The sequence below is a fragment of the Mastomys coucha genome, unplaced genomic scaffold (genome assembly GCF_008632895.1).
Source record: "Mastomys coucha isolate ucsf_1 unplaced genomic scaffold, UCSF_Mcou_1 pScaffold14, whole genome shotgun sequence".
Lineage (NCBI taxonomy): Eukaryota > Metazoa > Chordata > Mammalia > Rodentia > Muridae > Mastomys > Mastomys coucha.
This window is the reverse complement of record NW_022196896.1, coordinates 135672687-135696154: the sequence shown is the minus strand read 5'-3', so window position 1 is coordinate 135696154 and position 23468 is coordinate 135672687. Positions and strand designations below refer to the sequence as shown.

At 41.1% G+C, this 23468-nt stretch overlaps 1 protein-coding gene across 3 annotated transcripts in view; it reads right to left on the bottom strand.

Annotated features, from left to right (window-relative positions):
- The window catches only part of Myom1 (myomesin 1), a 117127-nt gene that overhangs the window by 39564 nt on the left and 54095 nt on the right, over positions 1-23468 (bottom strand). For 2 of the 3 annotated variants that reach the window (XM_031368717.1, XM_031368718.1), the window contains exons 14-20: positions 20506-20630; positions 15819-16002; positions 15316-15490; positions 12992-13113; positions 9491-9687; positions 4559-4685; positions 2144-2328 (exon numbers count right to left, since the gene is read on the bottom strand). In XM_031368717.1, coding sequence (XP_031224577.1) covers positions 2144-2328; positions 4559-4685; positions 9491-9687; positions 12992-13113; positions 15316-15490; positions 15819-16002; positions 20506-20630 — 1115 coding nt within the window. Of the gene's footprint in view, positions 1-2143; positions 2329-4558; positions 4686-9490; positions 9688-11419; positions 11711-12991; positions 13114-15315; positions 15491-15818; positions 16003-20505; positions 20631-23468 lie in introns of all 3 variants that reach the window. The other variant, XM_031368719.1, reaches the window with a different exon arrangement.

Here is a 23468-nt window from a genome sequence, read left to right as displayed (position 1 = left end):
CAGGGAATCTGAAACACTCTTCTGGCCTCCATGGGCACTAGGTACACACATGGTAGACCAACATACATGCCATCAAAACACTCATTCACATATAATAAAATAAAAATAAAATTTAAATATATTCCAGCACTAAAACATAAATACCATCCTTGTATATTTATTGTCTGTTTCTCACTAAATAGATAGGTTACTAATATAATTGTGAAATTATATTTACATATAATTTCTCCCCTAATGCTGTGGTAGAGACTAATATTCAAAATCTGACTTAAACCACAGAGGTGGTGAACATTTGTGACTATGAATTTAGACTGTTCATACTTGAACTGCTAGGTCTTAAGTCTAACTATTGGATTATATTCTGATGACATCCAGCTACTATTATACAGTGATAGCTCTCACTGGAACTAATAAATTTGGCTGTTTTATTTTGTTTTGATTTGTTCTATGAAACAAACAAGGTCTTGTATTTAGAGATCGGGCTGGCCTGGAACTTACTACATTGTGATGGCTGATCTTGAACTGCTGATCTTCTCACTTGTCTCTCAAGTGCTAGAATTACATGCTTGCCTCCACTCAGCTGAGCCAATAGGTTTTCAAAAATAAGTTCAAAATTGAAATAGGTTCAATCTGTAAATGAACTTGATCTGGGGCACAGGCTAACTCCATAGAGCTTAACATATTTCAAATTCTACGTTGAGAAATAATGCTATGAAAAGAACAGAAACATTTCCTTGTGATAAAAATAGACCAGTCACCAGGTGTCTGACACATCTGTGATGACACATATGGGGTGAGTGGCTGTGAGTTGGGTTTCTGTAACACACAAGGAAGAGATCCACATTCCAGAGTCCAGTCCTGTTGTGACAGGAAGACTTCTACACTCTCCCATCACCCCGGCTCAAGGAAAACATCATGACAAACTCATAATCTATGCATATGTACGTACTCCTGGGTTTCTTTTCTTTCTCTATAATCTTTTTTTAATTGGTTAATTTATTTATTTACATTTCAAATGTTATCCCCCTTCCTGGTTTCCCCTCCTCAAACCCCTATCCCATCCTCCCTCCCCTTTGCCTCTATGAGGGTGTTCCCCCACCCACCCACTCACCCACCTACTCCTGCCTCACTGCCCTAGCATCCCCTTACACTGAGGCATCAAGTTTTCACAGGACCAAGAACCTCCCTTCCCATTGATGCCAGATAAGGCCATCCTTTGCTACATATGTATCTGGAGCCATGGGTCCCTCTATGTGTATTCTTTGGTTGATGGTTTAGTCCCTGGGAGCTCTGGTTGGTTGATACTGTTGGTCTTCCTATGGGGGTGTCCTTCCATCCACTCCTCATTTCACATGCTTGAATTACCAACACAGGTGTGAACCAATTGGTGTGAATGCTATATGCAAATCTGAGTGGTTATGGTAAAGTCACACTATGCCATGGGATCCCATTTCTTGTTCTGCCACGTCTTTAGAGTTTTCAGGCACTCTGTCTGTCCCCATCCTGGGCAGGGGAACAGTCTTTTTTGGCTTACAAAACACAGCCCACACAAGTAACAGAGCCTGCTGCTTACAAGCAACACCTGTGTGTGAGTTAGGCACAGGTTCAGTAAACACATTCAGGGGGTCTGGAGTAAGGGTAAGGTGAAGGTCAAGAGTCGAGTGAATCCATTCCAGTAAGCCCTGCGTGTTCATGCAAGCACAGGCACATCCTACTAAGCAAAGTAAGGCAGGACATGACCCCCAAAGAACCTTCAATTACAGGTGTACCAGTGTGGACTCTGTAAGGACAGCACCATCCAGGAAAAAGCCACTGTCACAAACAATTAGAGGAGAGCCACCTTAAAGACATGGATAACAATAAGCAGCAGAGCAAGTCAGAGCAAGGGGGGAAAGAGGAGGGAGCTAGCAGATGCCTGTTAACTCCAGATTAAAGAATTCAGGTGAAAGGTCACCCAAGTTTCAAATATCAAAAAACATTAAAAATAAATAAAATAAATTCCCACCTCTAATTATTGCCAAGTGGATGGAATCTCACCAGGAGCCCAAAATATGAAACTGTGTCTGACTAAGTTAGCTTAGTGTTAGTAGTTTTCCTGCTTAGGAAGAGAAAGCATGCTCTAAGTTACAGGGCAGCCTCTCACCCTCAGGTACTTGTTTGCAATGGCTGCCTCATTAAGTCCTCGCCATTGGTCATCTTTGGCATTGGCTTCCTTCAGGTCCACAAAGTAACCCGTGATTGGAGTCCGGCCTGAGTAGACTGGAGGCTTCCACTGAAGAACCAGGGAGTTCTTCCTGACTTCACTGAGCTTCAGGCTGTGTGGTGGTCCTGAGTCAGGGAGAGAAAGCAGCAGAAGTCAGTGTGCATGAGGAGACTCGCTCTGAGTACACACACAGTCACCCTTAGCATCCCTGAGCTGACCCCCAGGTTGGTCTTCTCTTTAGAAACCTATCAGTCTCCTGAAAGTAGGCATATGGTCCATGGCTGCTACACAACTTATTGAGCACAGGCTGTTTTAGGGCAGACACAGTCCTCACTTATTTCAGGCACTCTGAGGGTAACTAGCATACAATCTACAGAAGCCTTGACAACCTTCTGAAGAAAAGACCCTATATGTGTGCTGTGCATATGTAGCTGCATTTTTCAAGTCTAAACTATGATGTCACCATGTGTATCTTTATGTGACCCCTGGCTGCTATTCAAGCGCATATCTCTTTTTTCTTTCAAATAAACAACTTCTGTCTAACTAACCAATCAAAATCACCTGAAGTGACTCACAGTGACCCGACATCAACTGCAAACACTGACATCACCTTGCTATGCCCCAGCACTGCGCAACTGGTAGTTCAATATTTGCTTTCTTATTTACTTTAGTTTAGCAATTTCAAATATGTACCATTCTTGTTTTCCAATACCTTCTATGGAAATATATTTAAATATTAGCATCAAATAGTTTGACCTGTTCTGCTCAGCAAAGGGCTTTGGTGACTGTGAACTTGGGTCATCCTTGCAGCCAGTGGGGCAGCCAGCCTTCTCTATAGGTGGGACTAGGTACTGCTCTATCACCTCAGGGAAGAGGAAGGCCACAGTTCAAGTCCTAACCCTGCCACTTACTTGTTCCCCTTGTGACTCTCCGTGTGTCATTTAACTTGTACTTCAGGTTAGTCGCCTTCACAACGGAAGGAAGACAAAGTACTTACGCTGTGTTCTAGAACAGCTTCTGACACCTGCTTGCCCAACATTCCTCAGTAAGTCAAGGACCCATCAGGGTGTTTGGCAGGGTGTTTCTTTACTGAGCCCACTCTGCAACTGTTTCATTGACATAGCTACTTTGTGGGTGCTAAGTCTGTAGACAGTCACATTTAACTTTAAGAACTGCAAGAATCTGGAAACAGATCCACCTGCGTGAGTGGCAGAAAGAACTTTTTAACACCTGGCTCACAGGCAGGTGTTTGCCTCTGCATATCTGCTGATGTGGAACAAAACTTGAACCTCTTTTTTCTTTTTACTAGCTTTTTATTCACATTTGGAAGAAGTAAAGCAGAGATGTATTTGCTAGGTAGGGCAATGTGGTAGTTCTTCAGGAATACATAGTTTCAGGGTTTCAAACAAAGGAATTTGAAGTAGAATGGGTGGAATGGGCAGAGTGGCTGCCCACACAGGTTGCCTTCGTGTGATCTGAAGTGTTCATACAACTTGTGATGCTAACATGACAGTTGTTAGATATGTTGATTATAAAGCCAAGGAGTTCTGTGTGTTTGGGTCAGAAGTCAATAGCAAAATTAAATCATCTATCATGTGCCCATTACTAGTTGGGACCTTAATGATTTAATAAGTCTGTTAATATTCAACGTTTATATGTGTTTGGTTTTATGGCACCATATGAGGCATAAACATAGGTAAGTTCTTCTGCTTACTTCTTTCATTTCTTCCTCTTGTGTCCAGCCGCCCCCATGACAACATCCAGAGCAGACTACTGGCTAGTCAGATTCTGACTGTTGAGGGAAGGGTGTGGTATGTGGACATACAGATACTAGGGCTTAGTAGAGAGAAGCCAGGCTCATAGCCCATTCAGGCATGATAAGCCCATGTAGGCAACTTAGTGAAGAGCTAGGAAGAGGGAGGAAGGCAGATAACAGGGAGAAGCCACCATCTTCGCCTGATCTCTAGAGGACGATTTGGGTGTTGGTGGGTATGTGCTTCAGACAAGGGAAGAACAGCATCAAAGGATGTGGTAAATGGTTCTGGAAGTAAATTTGCAATGCTCTTAATTGGTCTTTAAGAGACAAATTGAAAAGTTCCCAAGTGCTCACTTGGCTCAAAGTATATATTTCTGTTAGTCCCCAAAACGAAGGCTGAGCAATGGCAGCTATGGGTTTTAGTTGAAATAGGAGCATGAGGAATTTATTTTCAAGTTTACATTGCTATCTACTATTTCATGTTATCTTAAAACATTTTAGGTAAGCATTGCAAGTGGATTCCTGTCTCTTAAGTGCCATCTAGATAGCACCTCAGGTCATTCCAACTTGCTGGAGGAAAGGCACAGTTCCCAGCTTACCCGGAACAGCAATGGTCCATTCTTCACACTTGAAGCACTCGCTCACCACGGAGGGTGCTCCCAGTCCTGCGATGTTCATTGCTGACACTTGAAACTGGTACACTGTGTTTTCCTTCAAGTTGCTAATCTATAACATGGATAACATTGCAAGCAATTGTCAACATTTTACCTATTTAATTTGATGTGACAAAGCATATTATGGTGATCTAGTATTTAACATGTAAATTATTACTTCTTCTATTGGGTATATCCTAGGCTATAGCCTACAAGTCACACCCTTTCCTAATCACATCCCTGCTGTAATCTAAAGAGCATCCAACTTCAGCTCCAGGGAATCTGATGCCCTCTTTTAGCCTCTAAGGGTACCAGCATGCATATGCAGGCAAGCAGGTATACACACATACTCATAAATAAAAAATAAAATTCAAGAAACAGTAACTGTGCCAGATGTGGTGTTGTGCAACTTTCATCTCAGCAATTGGGAGGCAGAGATAGGTGAATCCCTATGAGTCTGAGGCCCACCTGGGCTAGATAATAAGTTCCAGGTCTGCAGGGCTACAAAGTGTAGCCAAAAAACAACAAGACAAAATGGGAATAAACAAAAGACCCAAGTAATTCATAATATTAAACACACAAGTCAATAATAATCAGAAGCACATGATCTAGAAAGGGGGTAAATGGACTAAAATATTTTAAGGTTTTGTTTCTGAAATGAGAGCAAAACAAACATAATGATGCCAGATTTGAAACTTGTTCAGTTACCTATAAAAAAAATCAACCCCAATGTCTCTCAAGGTAAAGTAGGAGGAGAGGAAATATGTTAAAATATATTCAGGGCCAGTGTGATATCTAAATGCATAAAGATGCCACTGAGCCTGACTCCCACACAGGTACCAATCCCCAGAACCCACAGAATGAGAAGAAACTTGACTCCTGAAAGTTGTCCTCTGACCTCCATGTAGGTGGGTAGACACAAAATTAATAAATGTGCACAAATGTTTTAAATATTCAAAAGCAGTCAATGGATAACAGAAAAATACATACCACAGAAAGACCAAGTGGAAAGTACATAATAATATGGTAATTTGCTTTAAAAAATTGGTAATAATGTTAAATATTCCAAAATGATATAAAAATATCAGCTGTCAGGCTAAGGGAACTAGTGTAATTTTATAATTCTATGGGGTTTGTTTGTTTGTTTGTCTGTTTGTTTTGAAGCAGAGTCTCAGATAGCCCAGGCTGGCCTTGAATTTCTGGCCCTCCTGCCTTCACCTCTGCAGTACCAGGATTGTACACTTACACCACACGATTTAATTCTGTGCTATTTCTAAAATACATGAAAAGCATAAAGACATAGAAAAGTTGAAAATCAAATGATAAAAAGCTACACACTATGTAAACACCAACTAAAAGAAAAAAACCTATCACCAATAATTGAAAACACTGCCTTTAAGGCAAAACTTACCATTTGCATGAAATACTCACTTTGTCTTCCTGGTCATTTTGAAATATTAATTTTAAATGAGCAGTTTTCTGGTGAGATGATGCTACAGGCTTCTCTTCCTGTACTGTTCATGTCATTCATTGGTATAAAATTCTAGCTACTCTCAGGATAATCTTATTCATTAACACTGAAGCAAAAAACTTAGGTGACAATTACCAACAAAATCCAGTATGTATATATTTTTTCAAAGGACTATGGGTTGTTTCTATTCGATTAGTTGACTATACTAAAAAGAAATAGTGTGTGACCACTCTGACTCATTTTTTTTAAAAATAATTCAAATTCACTTTTAACAAACAAGGACTAAGATAAAACTCTCCTTTCTCTGGTAATGCTGGCTATAAAGTAACTGTAGCAAATGTAATCCTGATGTTGGAATGTTTTTATTGTAAGATAAAGACCAAAGACTTGTGCTGTGGTCCAGTGGTAAAGTGCTTATCAGTCATACAAGAGGCCCTGACTTCCAGCCTTAGCAATTCAAAAAAAAAAACAAAAACAAAAAACAAAAAAAAAACAAGGTTGTGTGGTGACATGTGCCTATAACCCCAATTCTCAGATAGGAGGCAGGAGGATTGCTGCAAGTTCTAGGCCAGCCTGGGTTACATAGTAAGACCTTGTATCAAAAAATAAAACTAACAAGCAAACAAGCAAGCAAACAAACAAAAAGCCCCAAAGGATCATGTCTATAATGGCTACATTGCCATTCCTGTTCCAGGTCATAGGTGGAAAGTAACGCAGGAAAATGAAGCATAAAGTATAATAAGGTTTGGATGTGAAGAAGTAAGTGTATTATTTGCATTTAATAGGACTATTTCTAGGAGATTCTCAAAGAACTTATAAATTCATTTTTAAATTAACAAAACTAAAACAGCTATATGTAAAATCAGTATATGTTGTTTGTTTGTTTTTTTTTTATTTCTGTGAATTGCCCTTTGACCTCCGCAAGTAGGCTCCCCCACAAAAATAAAAACAAGTGGAGAAAACTACTAATGCTCAAGGGTTAGAAGAATCAATATACTTAATATGTCAATTACTCCTCAACATACAAATAAATTCTATGCACCTCCCATCAGAATTCTAACAGGTTTTAGTTTAACATACTACTTTTCCTCATACTTTGTCTTGGTTTGTTTTGGTGGAACTTAGTAATTCCGTAATTTATACCAAAGGGCCAAGAACTAAGAGTGACCCTGAAAGAACAAGGAAATGGGAGAATGGATCACTTGCCATGAAACTGATGTCTGGACTAGTGGACTGTTAATGCAGAGGTGGATGAACTGACCAATGAGGAGGATACAGAGCACAGGACAGACATGAGTAAGAGGAATCATGGGAAAGTGAGAAGTCTCACTAAGGTGGTTCTGGAAGGGATGTGCCTCCATTAGGGGAAATCGATTTTGACTGTTGGCTCACAACACATACTAACTTCAAAGATGAATTAGTAACTGAAATATGAGTGTCTGCGAGGCATCTAGAACGTAACCAAGTGCAAAGTCTCTGTGACCCTGGCATCAGGGAGACATTTCTGCTAAGAGCCACACATTCACTGATTGTGTTTACAACACTAGAGGTTGCTGCAAGTTGGGAGGAAAACCATGAGGAAAATGAGCAAGACTTTGAAGGGGCATACTAGAGAAGAGTATATAAACATAGAGCCTATGTACAGGAAAAGACCTTGAAACTCATTTGACACTCAAATTATCAAAACTGAGGATGTTTGAATAGCCAAATGTGGGCAAGGATGCAGGCAGTTGAAGGATTCCACACACTTCAGGAAGGAGAAGAGAGCTGTGCAGTAGAGGGGAAGGCGAACAGAGGCTCTAACTCGACAAGTCTAGTTGCCTAGAAACTGGCGCCTATGTGTATTAGCATACATGTGTAATATCATGGCTATATTGCTTGATGTAGCTACAAACTGCAACTGTAACTTTTATTCTGTTTAGTTGTCATCTCTAAGGCTCACTTCCTTAGTCTGCTAATCTAGGCTTAGTCCTGGAATCTTCTAGGCTCTGTATAATCTAATGTAGGCCTAGAAGGTTTTCAGCCTTTGAGTCTTACCCTTCCTAGTTCTTTCTGACCTCTGGCTGGATAATTCAGCTCAGCTGTTCTGGCTCAAGCTCCTCTTAAAGCTGGCCGATTCAATCCTCCCCTCACCCCCCTTGACTTTTGTCTCTGCTTAGTCTCAAACTAATTCTGGCAATCTGGAATCTTTTGGTTCCTTCTCATCCTCTGACTCCTTCTGTCTTCACTTGTGTCTAGCTTGTTCTCTCTCTGCAACCTGCTCTCTATCACTGTCCTGGTGAAACTCCCTTCTTCCTCTCTGTGCTTTCTTAAATAGCTTCTCTTTCCTGTCTGTTCTATAAGAGTTGGACATATCCTATTCTGTCAAAGCTTTCTCTGATCTGTAACTTTTTCTGCCTCTCAATTAGATGTCACTTTCAAACATCAATGCTTCTTTCTACAAACTAACTTTACCTTCATATTTGGGATTAGAGGCATGTACTAAGGGCATGTTTGTATTTCTGCCAGAGGGACTAATGTGTGCTAAGGGCTGAGTCACACCACAATTAGAAAAAGGTTTGTCCAGTACATAACACAACCTCAGGGTTTACAATGTGATCAAATATCCTGCAACAACAACAAAAAAAACCATAAAATGGCCTACACACCAATCAGTAAGGGAAAGGAGGGCATATTATGGTATAGTTGTTTGGTGGAATACTATATGTAATAAAAAGCTGTACACAGCCACATAGAGAATCTTAAAGATACAACTGTGTAGCTGAGTGTGGCAGTACATGCCTGTAACAGTAGTGCTTTGGAGGATGAGGCCGTAAGATTACAAGTTTGAGGTCAGCCTGAGCCATCTAATGACAACCTGTGACAGAAAGCAAAAATGACAGTTTTATGTTAGCATTCCTAGTTATTGTTTGATATGTCATAGATTTCAAATGTTAAGTAGAAATAGTGTGGTACTGATTTCAACATAGGGTATTTCCTGGCCTGGCCTGACCTTGTTCTGGACTCTGTGCATATGTCTATGAGTGTTGGGACTTGGCAACTGGACCTAGCAGATGATGTTCTAAGAATGCTGAACAGTTGATCCAACATAAAGAGTCTGAGGCATCTGTGATAGGCAGAGCAGTGAAGTCCCACTCCACCCCCACTCTCTGACAGGAGTTCTCCCCCACTCCCTGACACATGTTCTTCTTCCTGGGCGTAAGAGCCACTATTATAATGCTTACATATGTGAATCAGAAAGTGTATGTCCTGCTTAGCTAGCCATACTGATCTTATCTCCCCATGACAGTGTTGTCAATGAACACCAGAAAAATGACACAAATCCTTTAACAAGTCCTGGGTGTGCACACGCAAGCATGTCACCATTCCCAGGATGTGTCACACCGCAGAGAGATATGCTTGCTTACCTTGTATGCTGCATCGCTGATGGCCTTGATGTTGGCTTCCCTCCATTTTCCTGGTACCCCACCAACCACCTCACGATAGTTCACATAATAGCCTGTAATCTCTGCCCCTCCAGTCGTATCTGGCTGCTTCCATCCAAGAACCATTGAGTCACGAAAACTTTCAAGGCAAGTGATGTCATACGGTGAAGAAGGCACCGCTGTCACGAGATGAATAACTCATGAGTAAGAGACATGCATTTCTGAGTCTGAATACATTCACCATCCCTGCCTAGTACCATGTAAAGGGTGCTAGACATAGGAAGCCATGAAAATGTGAGATGGATCTGAAACTTGGCACCTGGCTTGGCATACAAGAAAAAAATAAACACTGAGAAAGTGTACTGAAATCATCAAACTAGGATTTTTAAAAAAAATCTGTCTGGTAAAATGGTATGTTCTCAACAACAACAAAGAAAAAAAACCAAATATTTTTCCTCATAAGGCAAAATATTCCCCTCAGGAATCTACACTTTTGTTGTTTTGAGGTTTATTTTTATTTGGCATCTGATGACAACAGAATTTGTATATATCTTGGTTTCTATCTCAGTTCGCTTATTTTTTATTTTCTCCATACAGTTCCAAATGGTTTGTATTCAGATATACTCATCCTGATGGATACATTCCAACCAGGAAAATATCCTGTAGCTCTGTCAAATATACCTTTAGAGAAACCCTATTTTATAGCACAGTGCACCATTTGCCATAGGTCTTTCTCTTGGTAGATACATGTTTACCACAGTATTTTAAACTCCTGGTATATAGCACATAAGGCTAGGTAAGCTATTGCTGTGTTTGCTAGTACCTGCCTAGAAAAAAAATCTAAAGGATATTTCACAACTCCTCGTATATTTACATGGCTTTGCTGGTCCCCTTTACATCCAACCACTGAAATGATAGTTTTCAAAGAAGAAAGAAGGGTGACAGCAAGAAGTCCTTCTAGCTGTGCGTCACAGCAGAATGCTTGCGGGCATTTGTTTGAATTACAAAAGTTACGTAAATTATCTCATTTCTATTCAAAGCAACTTTAGGGAACAAAGAAGACCTTTAGAATAAAGTAATTTTGAGTGTGTGTGTGTGTGTGTGTGTGTGTGTGTAACCTATTTCAGAGCACTTATGGAGACTATACCACTTAAGCTTATTTAATGACAAAAAAAGGGTTAAAAACAAGAAAGTAGAGGAGTTATGAAAGCTGAGGTGAGGTAGAGATTGGGAATGGACAGAAGACACTTAAAATTTATCAGTGCTTTTATATGGTACATTGACTCCTAGAACACACTAATCCAAAGTACCCACGCAGCTCATAATTAGCTTTCTAACAATCTCCCAAGAGTCCCTTCAGGGAAGGAGTATTATGAGATGTAGCTCTCCATGACTATAATACCATATTGAGCTTTTCATATCTGCTGAGAACTAGTGATTTGAATGAAATATGAACAGTTGTTTAAAAGCCTGAGGTTGAACAATGGAAATTAGTAACTCTGGCCTTGGCACGCTGTCACTTCATTGTGCAATATTTTCCTGTGCATGTTCTGAGAATGAACATGTCAAAGAGCTGTACACAACCTGGTTGATCACCAAGTCCTTCCTACCCTCATGTCGAGGGTGTAGAGTATCTTCCCTACTAACTTCCCTTCATCCAAAAGGTCCTGTAAATATTTTGTCACTGATAAGCTTAAGAAATAACGCATAAATGCCAACCCCACAAGATGACTCTGATAGCATATCAGATCAAAGCATGTCGAATGACTGATAGAAACATAAAACTCAGAAGCAGCATGAGGCATGAACACAGAGAAAGCGTGTGGTCAGACAATGAGAGGTAAGTGCAATGATGGAGACGCAATGATGGAGGGCAATGATGGATGACGAGCTGAACTTGGCAGTTCTCACCTACTGGATCCTTCTTCTTGCTCGGGGGCTCAGGCTTACTTTGCTCCTGGGGAGCTGCTTCCCGGGGTGGTGGGCTGAGCTCCTCATGAACTGATTCACTTACTTTACTTACTTCTTTCTGGCCCCGGCTGGAAGGGCTACTGGGTGGTGAAGGCTTATTAGGTTTGCTACTGAGCAAAGCATCTTTCTGAGAGGTTGGTGGGGAGGCACCATTCATGCCCCCCCTGGAGTCTGTTAGTCCAGCAGGCGTATCACTCAGTTGAGGCCACACATCTGGAGACAGTCCTCCCCCTATGGTCACCAGACAACAGAAATGACATGAGCCAGACCCTGTACACGGTACTCTTGGAGCAAAACAAACATTGGCATTTAGGACAGAAGCAGAGCAAAAGCCAATCTTGGTTTAACAATTGCACCAGGGAACATTTTAACATCCCCATAGTTTAGAAGAAGAAACGAGAACAGACACAGACTGAAGACAGAACAGAAACCATTTCTATTTGCAGAACCCAAAGGGTTTTCGCTTGTGACAGGAAAAAGCAAATCTCAGACATCTCTTGGGAGATAGATGTTCTAATATTTAACAGAATAGAGGAAGGACCACAAAGTGTGCAGACACAAAATTAAAGACACTAACTATATAACACTTACATAAATCGTGACTGTTAGTGCAACAGTAATATTGTACCTCCTAATCCATAAAATAACATGTCCGCTACTGTACACCTTATAGTATGGCCAAAGAAGAAAGCTGACATTAAATCTGGTTGTTGGTGTAGTTCTGTTGCTCTAGATTTTGAGATAGCATCTTGCCATGTAGCCTGGGGCCTTGAGTTCATAATTATCCTGCTTCAGCTTCCCCAGTTGTTGGGATTATAGGTGTGCACCATCATATCTACCCAATCTTTTTTTCAGTGATAACGGGGCTTTACATATCATAACTATGTGCTCTATTACTGAGATCCATACCCAATCAAATATTTCCATTAATATGTTAGCATATTGTACTTTTTATTTCCGTTTTTCTGAACTAGCTCTATCCAAGATTTGGAGGTACAACACATATATACATATAATTACCTTCTAATGATGTTACTGTTGGTTAGTTTGCAAACAGAGACGAAATATGTGCTTAAGCAACCACAGTGGGTCTCGCATGAATTTCAGCCACATGGCAATACGCTGTTAGGAAGGAGCCAGGCTCTGTTGCAGATGAGATGGCTTTTAGATATAATATGATACAAGTTATGGTGATGTACCACTTCATGGAAGCAGAGTGGCCTGCTAGGTCCCAGGATGAACATGAAGTTAGCATGGAGTTTCGTACACTGGGGAATGTCTGAAGAGACTGGAATGTGAAGATGGAAATGCTATGGAGGTAGATGCTGGTAAGTGATGGAGACCTGTAAAACGTCAGCTATGGAAGGTTAGTGTCAGCTATAGTCAGAGAAAATGACCGTTTAATGATGGAATCATGGAGTGAAATTAGAAACTTTAAACTGTTTATGGAAATGATGGAAAGTTAGAAACGTTCAGTATTTTCCTTAACCAAATTGCATAAAGGGAACTTACCGATAGCAGCTTTGACTTCAATGGCTTCTGAATCCTGGGAATATTCGCTAAGTCCAGCTGCGTTCACTGCTCTGACCCGGAAAATATAGCTCTGGCCAGTCGTCAGTCCATGGCAAGTAAATCTAAAGATGAAAGAGAGCTTTCAGAGCCTTTCCTAGGAGGACCATTAGGGGAAGTGATTGGCAGCTTAACTGAATGATCTGAACAGCCTGGATTGTACTGGAAAGATCCATTTTTCAAAAAAGAGGAAGAAAAGACACTGAGAGCTTCCAGTAATATATGCACCTTAGACAAGAAAGCCATGTGGGCAATTTATAAAAGTCACTCTGTCAGAGAAAGAAAGAGAGAAGGGGGAGACAGAGAGACAGAGAGAGACAGAGACAGAGAAATCCTGGCTTCCCCTGAATGTTCGTCAGAAAATGTTCAACAGGAAAACAATAAGACAACCACATATTAATTCTGCATGAAGATAAACTAGATAGAATTTAAAATGTCATTAGTGGGTCTAGCACAAATGAAGCACTTAATAAATAATTGGTCTGTTGGTAACATTATGAGTAGCCAGTTCAGGTATATATTTAAAATGTAAGGTACTGATAAATCCTGCCACAGAAACCTAAGTGCTACCTCCTTTATGCCAGAGAAGGACTCATTACATGAGAAATCGCACTGGAATCTGGTCCAGAACTACTGTTTAGATACAAAGCTCCAACTATAAGGTATGGATCCTTGGTAGCTTCACATTTAAAACCACCCTACTCCTCAACAACTGCTATAGCTGTAAGGAGCATTCCAGGAATCACCTAAACATGAAAATCAGCCCTGAAGACTGTAACCCACAGGAAACAATGGTCCTGCTAATGACACTATGATCACTCACTGTTCAAATATTAACAAAGGAAGCAGTATCTTTGAATGTAGGTAGGTTCAAGCATTTCAGAGGTCATGATTGGACTAGTTATAGATATGAAGATGAATAACACAGTGTCTGCCTTTCACTGGCTCCTGCTTTTGTTGTTGTTGTTGTTGTTAAATATAGATGCTGGATTCCTGGGCTTCTAAATGCCCCAGAATAGAGATGGAATGTACGGACATTTCAGTCTAAGAAATAAATGTCATGTGAAACATCCTGCCTCTCCCTTTAACCTGTGGTCTCCAGCTTCTTGGGTTCTGCCTCCTCTCATGCTCTGGGAGTCCGTGGCCTTGGGAAAGGGCCAAGTAGAAGGCACCCAACAGCCCTCAGATACCTTCTAGGGACTCTTCTCAGACTGGTCCTAAACTAAAGCAGGCTTGGCTGGTTGAGAAAATAATTAAAAGCAAGAAAAAAAAAAAACTTTCCCCACATCGAAAACAGATACAAAGAGGTGGCAAACTATCTGAATGTCCTTGTTTCAATGGGATTTTCTGTCTGCTTGGTCCTGGGTTTAATCATGTTGATGTTCAGAATTTGTAAAGTGCTGATGGTCTGTTCTCTGTTCTTTTGAAATACCAAGGTATACACATTTAGTAGAACATGTTAGGTCCTTAGAATCTAATATTACTTTGTAAGTGAAAGACAATTGAGTATCAATGGAAAAAAATCAAATCAGGAAAGAACCATAAAATAAACTTTTAGGTGGTATTTTATGTTTCTTCTAGGTGTTTGACATGACAAGTCTTTTTTCCCAAATATATTACACTAGCTATACTCACCTTTAATTCATTTGACTAGTTAAAGTAAATGTGTATATGTCTTTTTTTTTCTTTTGGTTTTTGTTTTGTTTTGGTTTGGTTTTTGGTTTTTTGAAACAGGGTTTCTCTGCATAGCCCTGGCTGTCCTGGAACTAACTCTGTAGACCAGGCTGGCCTGGAACTCAGAAATCTGCCTGCCTCTGCCTCCCAAGTGCTGGGATTAAAGGCATGTGCCACCACTGCCTGGCATGTATATGTCTTCTTAATTGTTTTTAAATTATATCTATATGTTTAGGGGTGTGCCTGTATATAGAGATGCCCATAGAGGGGACTGTTAGATCCCCTGGGGTTGGAGTTACAAGATGTTGTGAATCTCCCAATGTGGGTGCTAGGAACTGAACTGAAGGCCTCTGCAAGAGCAGGATACGCTTTGACTGCTTAGTCATCTCTCTAAGCGTGTGTGTGTGTGTGTGTGTGTGTGTGTGTGTGTGTGTGTGTGTGTGTTTATTCTTCCACTGAATGTGTGTACTACATGTAGTTACAATGATCCTGGAACACACATGCACACATACAAGTGAACAAGTACATCAACACACACATGTGCAAGTGCACTCATGCACACGGACACACACACGCACACAAGCACGCATTACCGTGAGCCCTTCACCGGGTTGTTGTTGCAGGGTTCCCACTTGCCAGAGCCAACAACACTGGACTCTATGTAGTATCCAACCAGTTCTTTGGCATCTTTGGACTCCTCCCAAGAAACCACCACTGATGTATCTGTGTTTCTACTTGGGATGATTTTACCAGGGGCTTTGGGGATATCTGTGTATAGAAGAAAATGGTGATCAAACTCAAGATCGTTTAATAGGTTTCATTTCCATCACATATGCGGAAACATACATGCATAAATATTATTTCACATGATCATGTAATACATATAGCTGCTCTGTTTTATAATGAATTGTGCTAAAGAAATGTTATTTAGGAAGCATAATAGTAAATGAAATGTTTACAGACACTGAAAACTATACCCGCTGTTGAAACCTGTGATGTTTGCTTTGCATGAGCAAAGCCATGCTATTTTATTCTTGCTTTGGAATTTTCTCTTGACACACAAGGTCACAGTTGCCTGGTCTGACCCTACACTTACCAAGTTTGTCCCCTACGAGGGTCACTTCAGTTGTCTCCGAGGGTTCACCAACTCCTGCTGAATTTGAGCAGCGGACACGGAAGCGGTAAGATTTCCCCTCCACCAGGTCAAACAGAGCAAAGCGAGGAGACTTCACTGGGAGTTCTGTGTTGACACGCTGCCAGTTTTCTGTTCCCACATCACACTGCAATGGGAACATTGACATCACTAGAAGCTCCCGGAGCACACAGAGGGTTCATGCTTATTTACTGCCAAAAAACCACCCTGTTTTCTAGAGCTGGTCTGGAGAAGAGGTGTGGAAGAAGGGACATATGAAGGCCACAGGATGCTACATCAAATGCAGCTTTTTAGTGTTTGATAAACTATTTTAACACTTTGTTTCATTTGAATATAAGCAAGCTATCCATCTACTTATAGAAGTCTTTACCTCAAGGACAGGGTTAGTGGGTTCAATAAACTGGCTTCCATACTTAAATTTCTGGAACATTGCTTCTGGCCTGCCACCTCCTCAGAAACACCTGTTTAGATCACCTCTCTTCACCAGTTTGGAAGAATCCAGGGCCTTCTCTTGCCACCTTGCCCTGCTTTATTTAATGATCCAAACATTTGTCACTAGTAGAAATGTATTTATTTATTGTCTCCTCTACCAGAAGGTGCATTCCACGAGCTCAGGGAACCTCCTTGCTCACTGCCTCAGCCTAGAGGGGCACTAGGAGCTTCTTCTCTGAGTGCATGAAAAAATGTATATGGTTATAGAAATCCAAAGATGCTCCTTTGTGAAACTATGCCCTAATTTTAGAATAAATAATAAAATGCTTTTAAAAAACACAAACAAATTTAAAGAGATTTAAAGGTGTAGTGGCACACATATGTTACCTCAGCCCTCAGGAGGCTGAAGCAGGAGGAAAGTCATGAATTTGAAGACACACAAGGCTACAGTGACTTCCAGGCTAGCTGGGATGCAGAGTAGACTCTGTCTCAAAAAACAAAAAAAACAAAAAAAAACAAACAAATGAAAAATTAAGCAATGAGTAAATGAATAAATTCAGTTCCTACAGTGCCTTGGAAACCCTTGAATGAAGATGTAAGATTACACGTTGACAGGACGTAGTACAATCAGACAAGTCTCTGTTTTGTACCTACTGTGTGCTCTGAAGCAAATGATAAGAACCTATCAATTACTCAGTTTCCTTATTTATAAAATAGGCATCATGAAAATAAAGGTATGAACCTCACAGGGTTGCTTTTAAGAATTAAGAAGTTTAACTAACAAATGCTGTTCATTACACAGCCTCTGGCAAACACCACTTGTTTTCATTCCTAAAGATAGAAGCAGTGTGAGCAAGTGACATGGTTCTGTGCCTGTAAAAACCAGAATTTTGAAAGGGAAATAAGAGAAAATACCCAAGACATGAGATATCTGAGGGAAAGTTTGAGGCTGGGAAGAACACAGAGGGGTAGGGTAGTTTAAAGGAAGACTTTGATTCACCCAGTTCTCTCACTACTGAGGCCCTCAGTTTCAACTGTCTCAGGAATCACAGGCGCACTTCAACATTTACTGAATGAGCCTGTAACATGACAGACCAGCACATAGTTCATGTGCATACAAGTCCCCAGTGCATGCAGGGGTAGCTTTAGGAGATAGCCTCAGCTGTATGAACATTCTAGGTTGGTGAAAAACATGTCAGGGGACCAGCAAGTAAACCTGTACAAAGTCCAACGCCTTGTAAATTGCTCACCAGAAATAATTAGGCTTATAGCACAGTGGCTTGACATTTAGAAAATTTGGTAAATATATCCTAGGTCTCTGAACATCCTAGCTCTGCGTCCTAACTGCTCCAGCATCCCAGATGGCGTAAGAGTGGAATACACTCTGTGCAGCTTCCCCATGTGATGCCATACTCTTAAATATTACCTTCTATCCTGTCCAACTGAGCATGCTGGGAAAAGAAAAAATATTTAATTGTTTAATAACAGATGATATGTATTTTGAGCTGGGAAAGTTACAGACTTTCATGGAAAAATTCAAACTGCTGTGAGCAAAGGAAAATGTTGACAAAAGCCAGTGCTGACTCATGTGAAGACCATGTCTCAGGGTGGGTTGTTATGCGTCATTGTTCCAGCAAAATGTTAATTACAGTCCCAGGGTTAATTCAGAGCCTCTTCCTGTGGAGTGTGTCAAAGAAATGCAGGGAGCATGGGGGTGTGTGTGAAATATACCAGGAAGTACACATTTAGCTATTACTCTATCATTGCTTCTATTAAAGTAGAAAAAAATGCCTAAGATACTTCCCAAGTTATATTTTATTTAAGGATAACATTTAAGTATGAAACTGTAAGTATACTTTTAGGTTTCATAAAACCAGACTCTTGGAAGATACCTATGTTTCATGAGAAATAGTCACAAGTTTATTGTTAGCAATTTGCTGGAACCTCAGAAAAGTTCATGGCAAGAAAAGTAATAAATAATAAAGAAAAGCCATGGGCGTTGATGTGTGTTACTCTGGTGTAATTTGTAAGAGCCACCAGTTTGAGGAAAATAAAAGGCTGTTAAGATGTTTACATATTTTACTAGTGAGATGGCTCAGTGTAGATAAAGGTCACTGCCATCAAACCCACCTGTCTAAATCTAATCCTGAGATCCACATAGAGGAAGGAGAAAACCAACTTCTATAATTTGACAACTGACAAATGTGCTGCCATGGATATACACACATAAATATATGTATGTGTGTATATATTATACATATATAAAATATAATTAATGTGCATATTTAAAATTTGCATATTGAAAGATCTGTATATTGAAAGATCCGTACATAACGCCCTATCACAGAGTAGGCAGGATCTCATGGATACTTATTAGTTAGTGGTTGGTAGTGAAGGGGTGACATTTTCTTCAGTGGAATGGCCACTGATAAGGCACCTATGATTTTATAAACAATCCCTGAAGCATGCTCCTGTAAGCAACCCTAGTGAAACCCATTGGGTTACCCAAAAACCCAAACAACAACAGCAGTTGCAGCAAAACCTCTAAAAACAAAACAAGACAATAGAACAGAGAAAGTAGAGGGTAAGTGGGTGAAGAAAGGGAAGAGATAAGGATATGAAATTTCATGAAAATGCCATAATGGAACTCATGTATATGTATATGTATATGTGTATGTGTATGTATATGTATATGTGTATGTATATGTGTTGTGTAATGTGTATGTATACGTATTGTGTGTATGTATATATGTATATATATATATGTATATACATATATATGTATGTGTGTATGTATATATATACATATGTATGTATATAATTTTTTTAGGTTTGTATGTTGTCCAGGCCTCATGGCACAAGCCTGTAATCGCGGTACTCAGGAGGCAGTAATAAGATCACAAGTGGGAAGTGAGGCTGAGGAGTAGCCTAGTGTATGCGGACCCAAGCTTCAATCCTAGCAACTGTAAAGTACACGGCATCTGTACACTGTTTTTATATTGCCACCTAATTTGCAGATGCCTCTCACAGTAATTACAGGGAAAGGTGCCCTAACAGTGGTTCTGAAATCAAATGATCAGAGTCGAAATCCAGATAAAACGGGAAAATTGAGTTCCTTGGGGAGAGGGGGACAGGGTGGGGGCGCTCCTTTTATGTAATTTTACAATCATAAACGCTAGCCTCAGTTTTTGGTTGACAACAGTGCATTGCTCTGAATAAATACATAAATGTGTTTACATGTCAGACAAAAAAATAAAAAAAAATAAAGCAAAACAAAACCAAAAAACCCTCTCAATTAGATCCCAACCTCAGTTTTTGTTTGTTTGTTTGTTTGTTTTGTTTTGTTTTCTGCTAGGCAAGTGCCCTACAGCCCTTATGCTCCGATCAAAACTTCATTAACAATGGACTTGGAGCTTCGTGTTAAATTCTTCTTAAATATCCTTTCCGGGAGCCATGCTCTCATGAAGGACTCCTGTGACATTTGTCAGATGATCCACATGCAATTAGTGCTGGCTGCTGTCCTCAGTAATGTCCTGGCCCACCCCTCGCCCTGTATCACATGCTCTTCAGAACTCCTTGGAAAAGGCACGATCAACAACAGATCAACCAGATCGATCAGATCAACCAGATCGATGAGATCGTCTCTCACATCCTCCTCACCCATCTGCTTCATTGTGTGCTGCCCTCCAATGTTCGGATCCCCAACGTGATTGTAAAATGTTTAGGGGAGAAACAAATTGGATTTCACAAATTGTTTTGTTGCTCGCACAACTGTGTGTGAAGGGACTGCTTTACACAGCGGTGCGCGAAGGCTCGCTTTCCTCGCCTCTCCCTACTGTCTAAAGTAGTACAGCGGCGTCTCTGTTCTCTTACCATCTACCCTCCTCATGTCTCGTCACCATGACACAAGAACCAGTAGCCAAACAGCCAACACTAGAGTGAGGAGCCTGCTCTAGAAAACATCACCATTGCAGGCCATCTGTGGTTTCAGGGACACAAGCGAATCTCAGGGTGCTGGGATAAAGATCCGTGTGGCATACACATTTTCAACAGAGACCCGTTCATAACCTGTAAGGGTTTAAATAACTTAGACTATTCCTAGTGCTGCCCTCCTTGACTTCCCTGGCATTAGAAATGAGCGCGGCTTAAGAATAGAAGACCGTTAGAGGTGGTACGGCCGATAGTGCTGGGGTCTTACCTTTTCTACAAAGTACATAATGCCCTCATGGCCTCGCTGCCCAGGGGGTTTCCAGCTCAGCACTACGTAGCTCCGGGTGGCCTCGGTGACAGAGAGGTCTGTGGGGGGCCCAGGAATGACACCCTCTGAAAACAACAAGGTAAAGTGAGCCGCACATATTCAGGGGAGCCGGACCACGGAGAACCACAGACGCGTCTGTCTTGCTGGCTCCACTATGAGAAGAAACCTTGTCTCTAAGCTTTTCTGGAGAAAGCAAAGTCATTCATTCATTCATTTGGTTATCCAGATGATTCTGTGCATTCAGCAGACAGACCAAGAGGACCTGGGACTGGACTTGTCTCTAAATGATTTATAGTTGAGTTGGTGAAAAGACAAGCTGAAGCATGACAGTGTGTGCTTGCCTTCCAAAGCACAGAAAGTGCAAACTCGACTCTAGAGTGGGCCACGAGATGGTCGAGTTGATTGAGGTCAAGGTCCCGCATCTTGTCTTTCCTCCCTTCCTCTTGTTGCCTCCTTCCCTCCTCCCCTCCGCAACAGCTGAACTCCCTGCCACCTTAAAAAGATTTGTTTCCTCAAAACAGTGCTCAAAGGCATTTCTAGAAACATAAAGGCATCCAGTATCAAGCAACATAAATTCAAAATATCTGGTACCTGATTGAAAAAACAAAAGCCAAATATGTATGAAAGCAGGAAAATAATAGCCTATATGGAGTGGGGAGGATTAATTATAAGTAACAAACCCAGAGGTGCCACAGGTCACAGAATGAGCATCATCACTGAGTGGCTAAACAAAGACTAGTAGACAAGGGCATGGAAGTGTTACAAATGTAGACCATGGTTATAAACATCCCACTTGTTCAAGAGGATGAAGGCACTAAGAGCAGAGGAACAGTTTCAAATGGTTTCAAGTGGCCCAAAATTGAAATTCCTAAAGAAGGGGGGGAGAAGGATCTACATTTAAAAATATTTAAAGGACTAATTGTGAACCCACAGGCTTCTGTGTGTGTGTGTGTGTGTGTGTGTGTGTGTGTGTGTGTGTGTATGTGTGTTGGATATTAGATATTCCAGTAGATAGATGGTAGGATTTCTAAGCCCCTCTGTAATACTGCAAATCCTGTCAGGGATGGGACATGCAGAAGAATTTATTGAAGTTTTATTGATTAAAATTAGTTGAATGTAGCATCTATTTCTTTTCCTAAAGTATAAATATAGGTAACTATGAAAACCACATATAGTCTCATGGAGGGTGGCAATTTCCTTAAAAGGCTAGGATTTCTTTATTCTATAGTGACCCCAAGCCATTTTGATATTTGGTGCATCTATTTCAGAAGACTGATTTAAAATGTCTTGAATGCCTAAACATCAATTTAATCTAGTAATTTGTATGAAGGACTTGTGTTTCCCATGGGATGAAAACTCACCAACTTGTCAAGACAAAGCCTTTGTTATGCCCAACTATGCACCACTAGAAAGGAAGAGGGAATTTGTTACAGCTCCCTAAGTAAGCACCTGTGTCATGGAATAAGGGTTGATTTTCAGTGAGAATGGCCCATCACCCCAAGGCTATTAACATCGTGCCACACTCTACAGGTCTCAGGAGTGCTCTCTTCATGGGAAATTAAATTATGAAGCTACTCCTGGATTCGTTCATTTTCAACAAACCAACTCAGGAAAAATATCTGCATTTCTAGAACTTTTGCTAGTGTTTTAAGTTTAAAGTTAAAATGCACAATGCCTTGTTTCTTCCTACCAGATTCGGTGCTTCTGAGCTGGATCGTCACGATATGGCATATGTTCTAGAAACTTCTTCTGAGGACTGGTTTCAGTGCGTTGTGCTCAGAGTGATTCTTACTATGTAGGACATGCTCTGAGCAGCAGTTTGACACCAGCTGCTCTCACTAGCTCTTCTGCTTTCTTAGGCCAACTGTCACTTTCACTACTTTTTAGCTTTCATGCAACTTTACTCTGGATGTTTCTAATGCTCTGGGATCATTCTTTAAAGCATGTTGTCTGGTGCATGTGATGATTTTAAAGAGCTGTAAAACTTCCATGCACTCGAGGGACACAAAAGCGCCCCGTGGCTCTTGGCAGCTGATGCAAGGCTCCCCAGGCCATTGTAGCTGCCTCTCAACTGGACTAAAATCTTCAAAGTTATGCATGGAAACTCTCAAACTGGAACTCTATATTCATATATTAAAGAAGATACATTGAAGAACAAATATTAAACAAAGACCTTCTCAGACATAAAAAGGTAAGTCGATTGCTAACCAGAAAATCTGCACTAAGAGAAAGTTCAAGGATGTGCTTCCACCAAAAGAAAATCTGGTCAGATAGAACTCTGCAATCTATACAGTGAAAAAAAAAAGTGAAATGTAAGAGATCTTGTTTGAAACGAAGGACAGAAGGATGGAGGAAAAGATTAAAATGTGAGTAAATATAGAAATGTTCTTCTGGGGCTGGAGAGGCTTCTCCTCCATTCTGGGGCTGGAGAGGCTGCTCCTCCGTAGTTCTTGGGCTGGAGAGGCTGCTCCTCCATGGTTCCTGGGATGGAGAGGCTGCTCCTCCATTCTGGGGCTGGAGAGGTTGCTCCTCCATTCTGGGGCTGGAGAGGCTGCTCCTTCATTCTGGGGCTGGCGAGGCTGCTCCTCCGTGGTTCCTGGGATGGCGAGGCTGCTCTTCCATGGTTCCTGGGATGGAGAGGCTGCTCCTCCATTCTGGGGCTGGAGAGGCTGCTCCTCCATGGTTCTGGGGCTGGAGAGGCTGCTCTTCCATTCTGGGGCTGGAGAGGCTGCTCCTCCGTGGTTCCTGGAATGGAGAGGCTGCTCCTCCATGGTTCCTGGGATGGAGAGGCTGCTCCTCCGTGGTTCTGGGGCTGGAGAGGCTGCTCTTCCATTCTGGGGCTGGAGAGGCTGCTCCTCCGTGGTTCCTGGAATGGAGAGGCTGCTCCTCCATGGTTCCTGGAA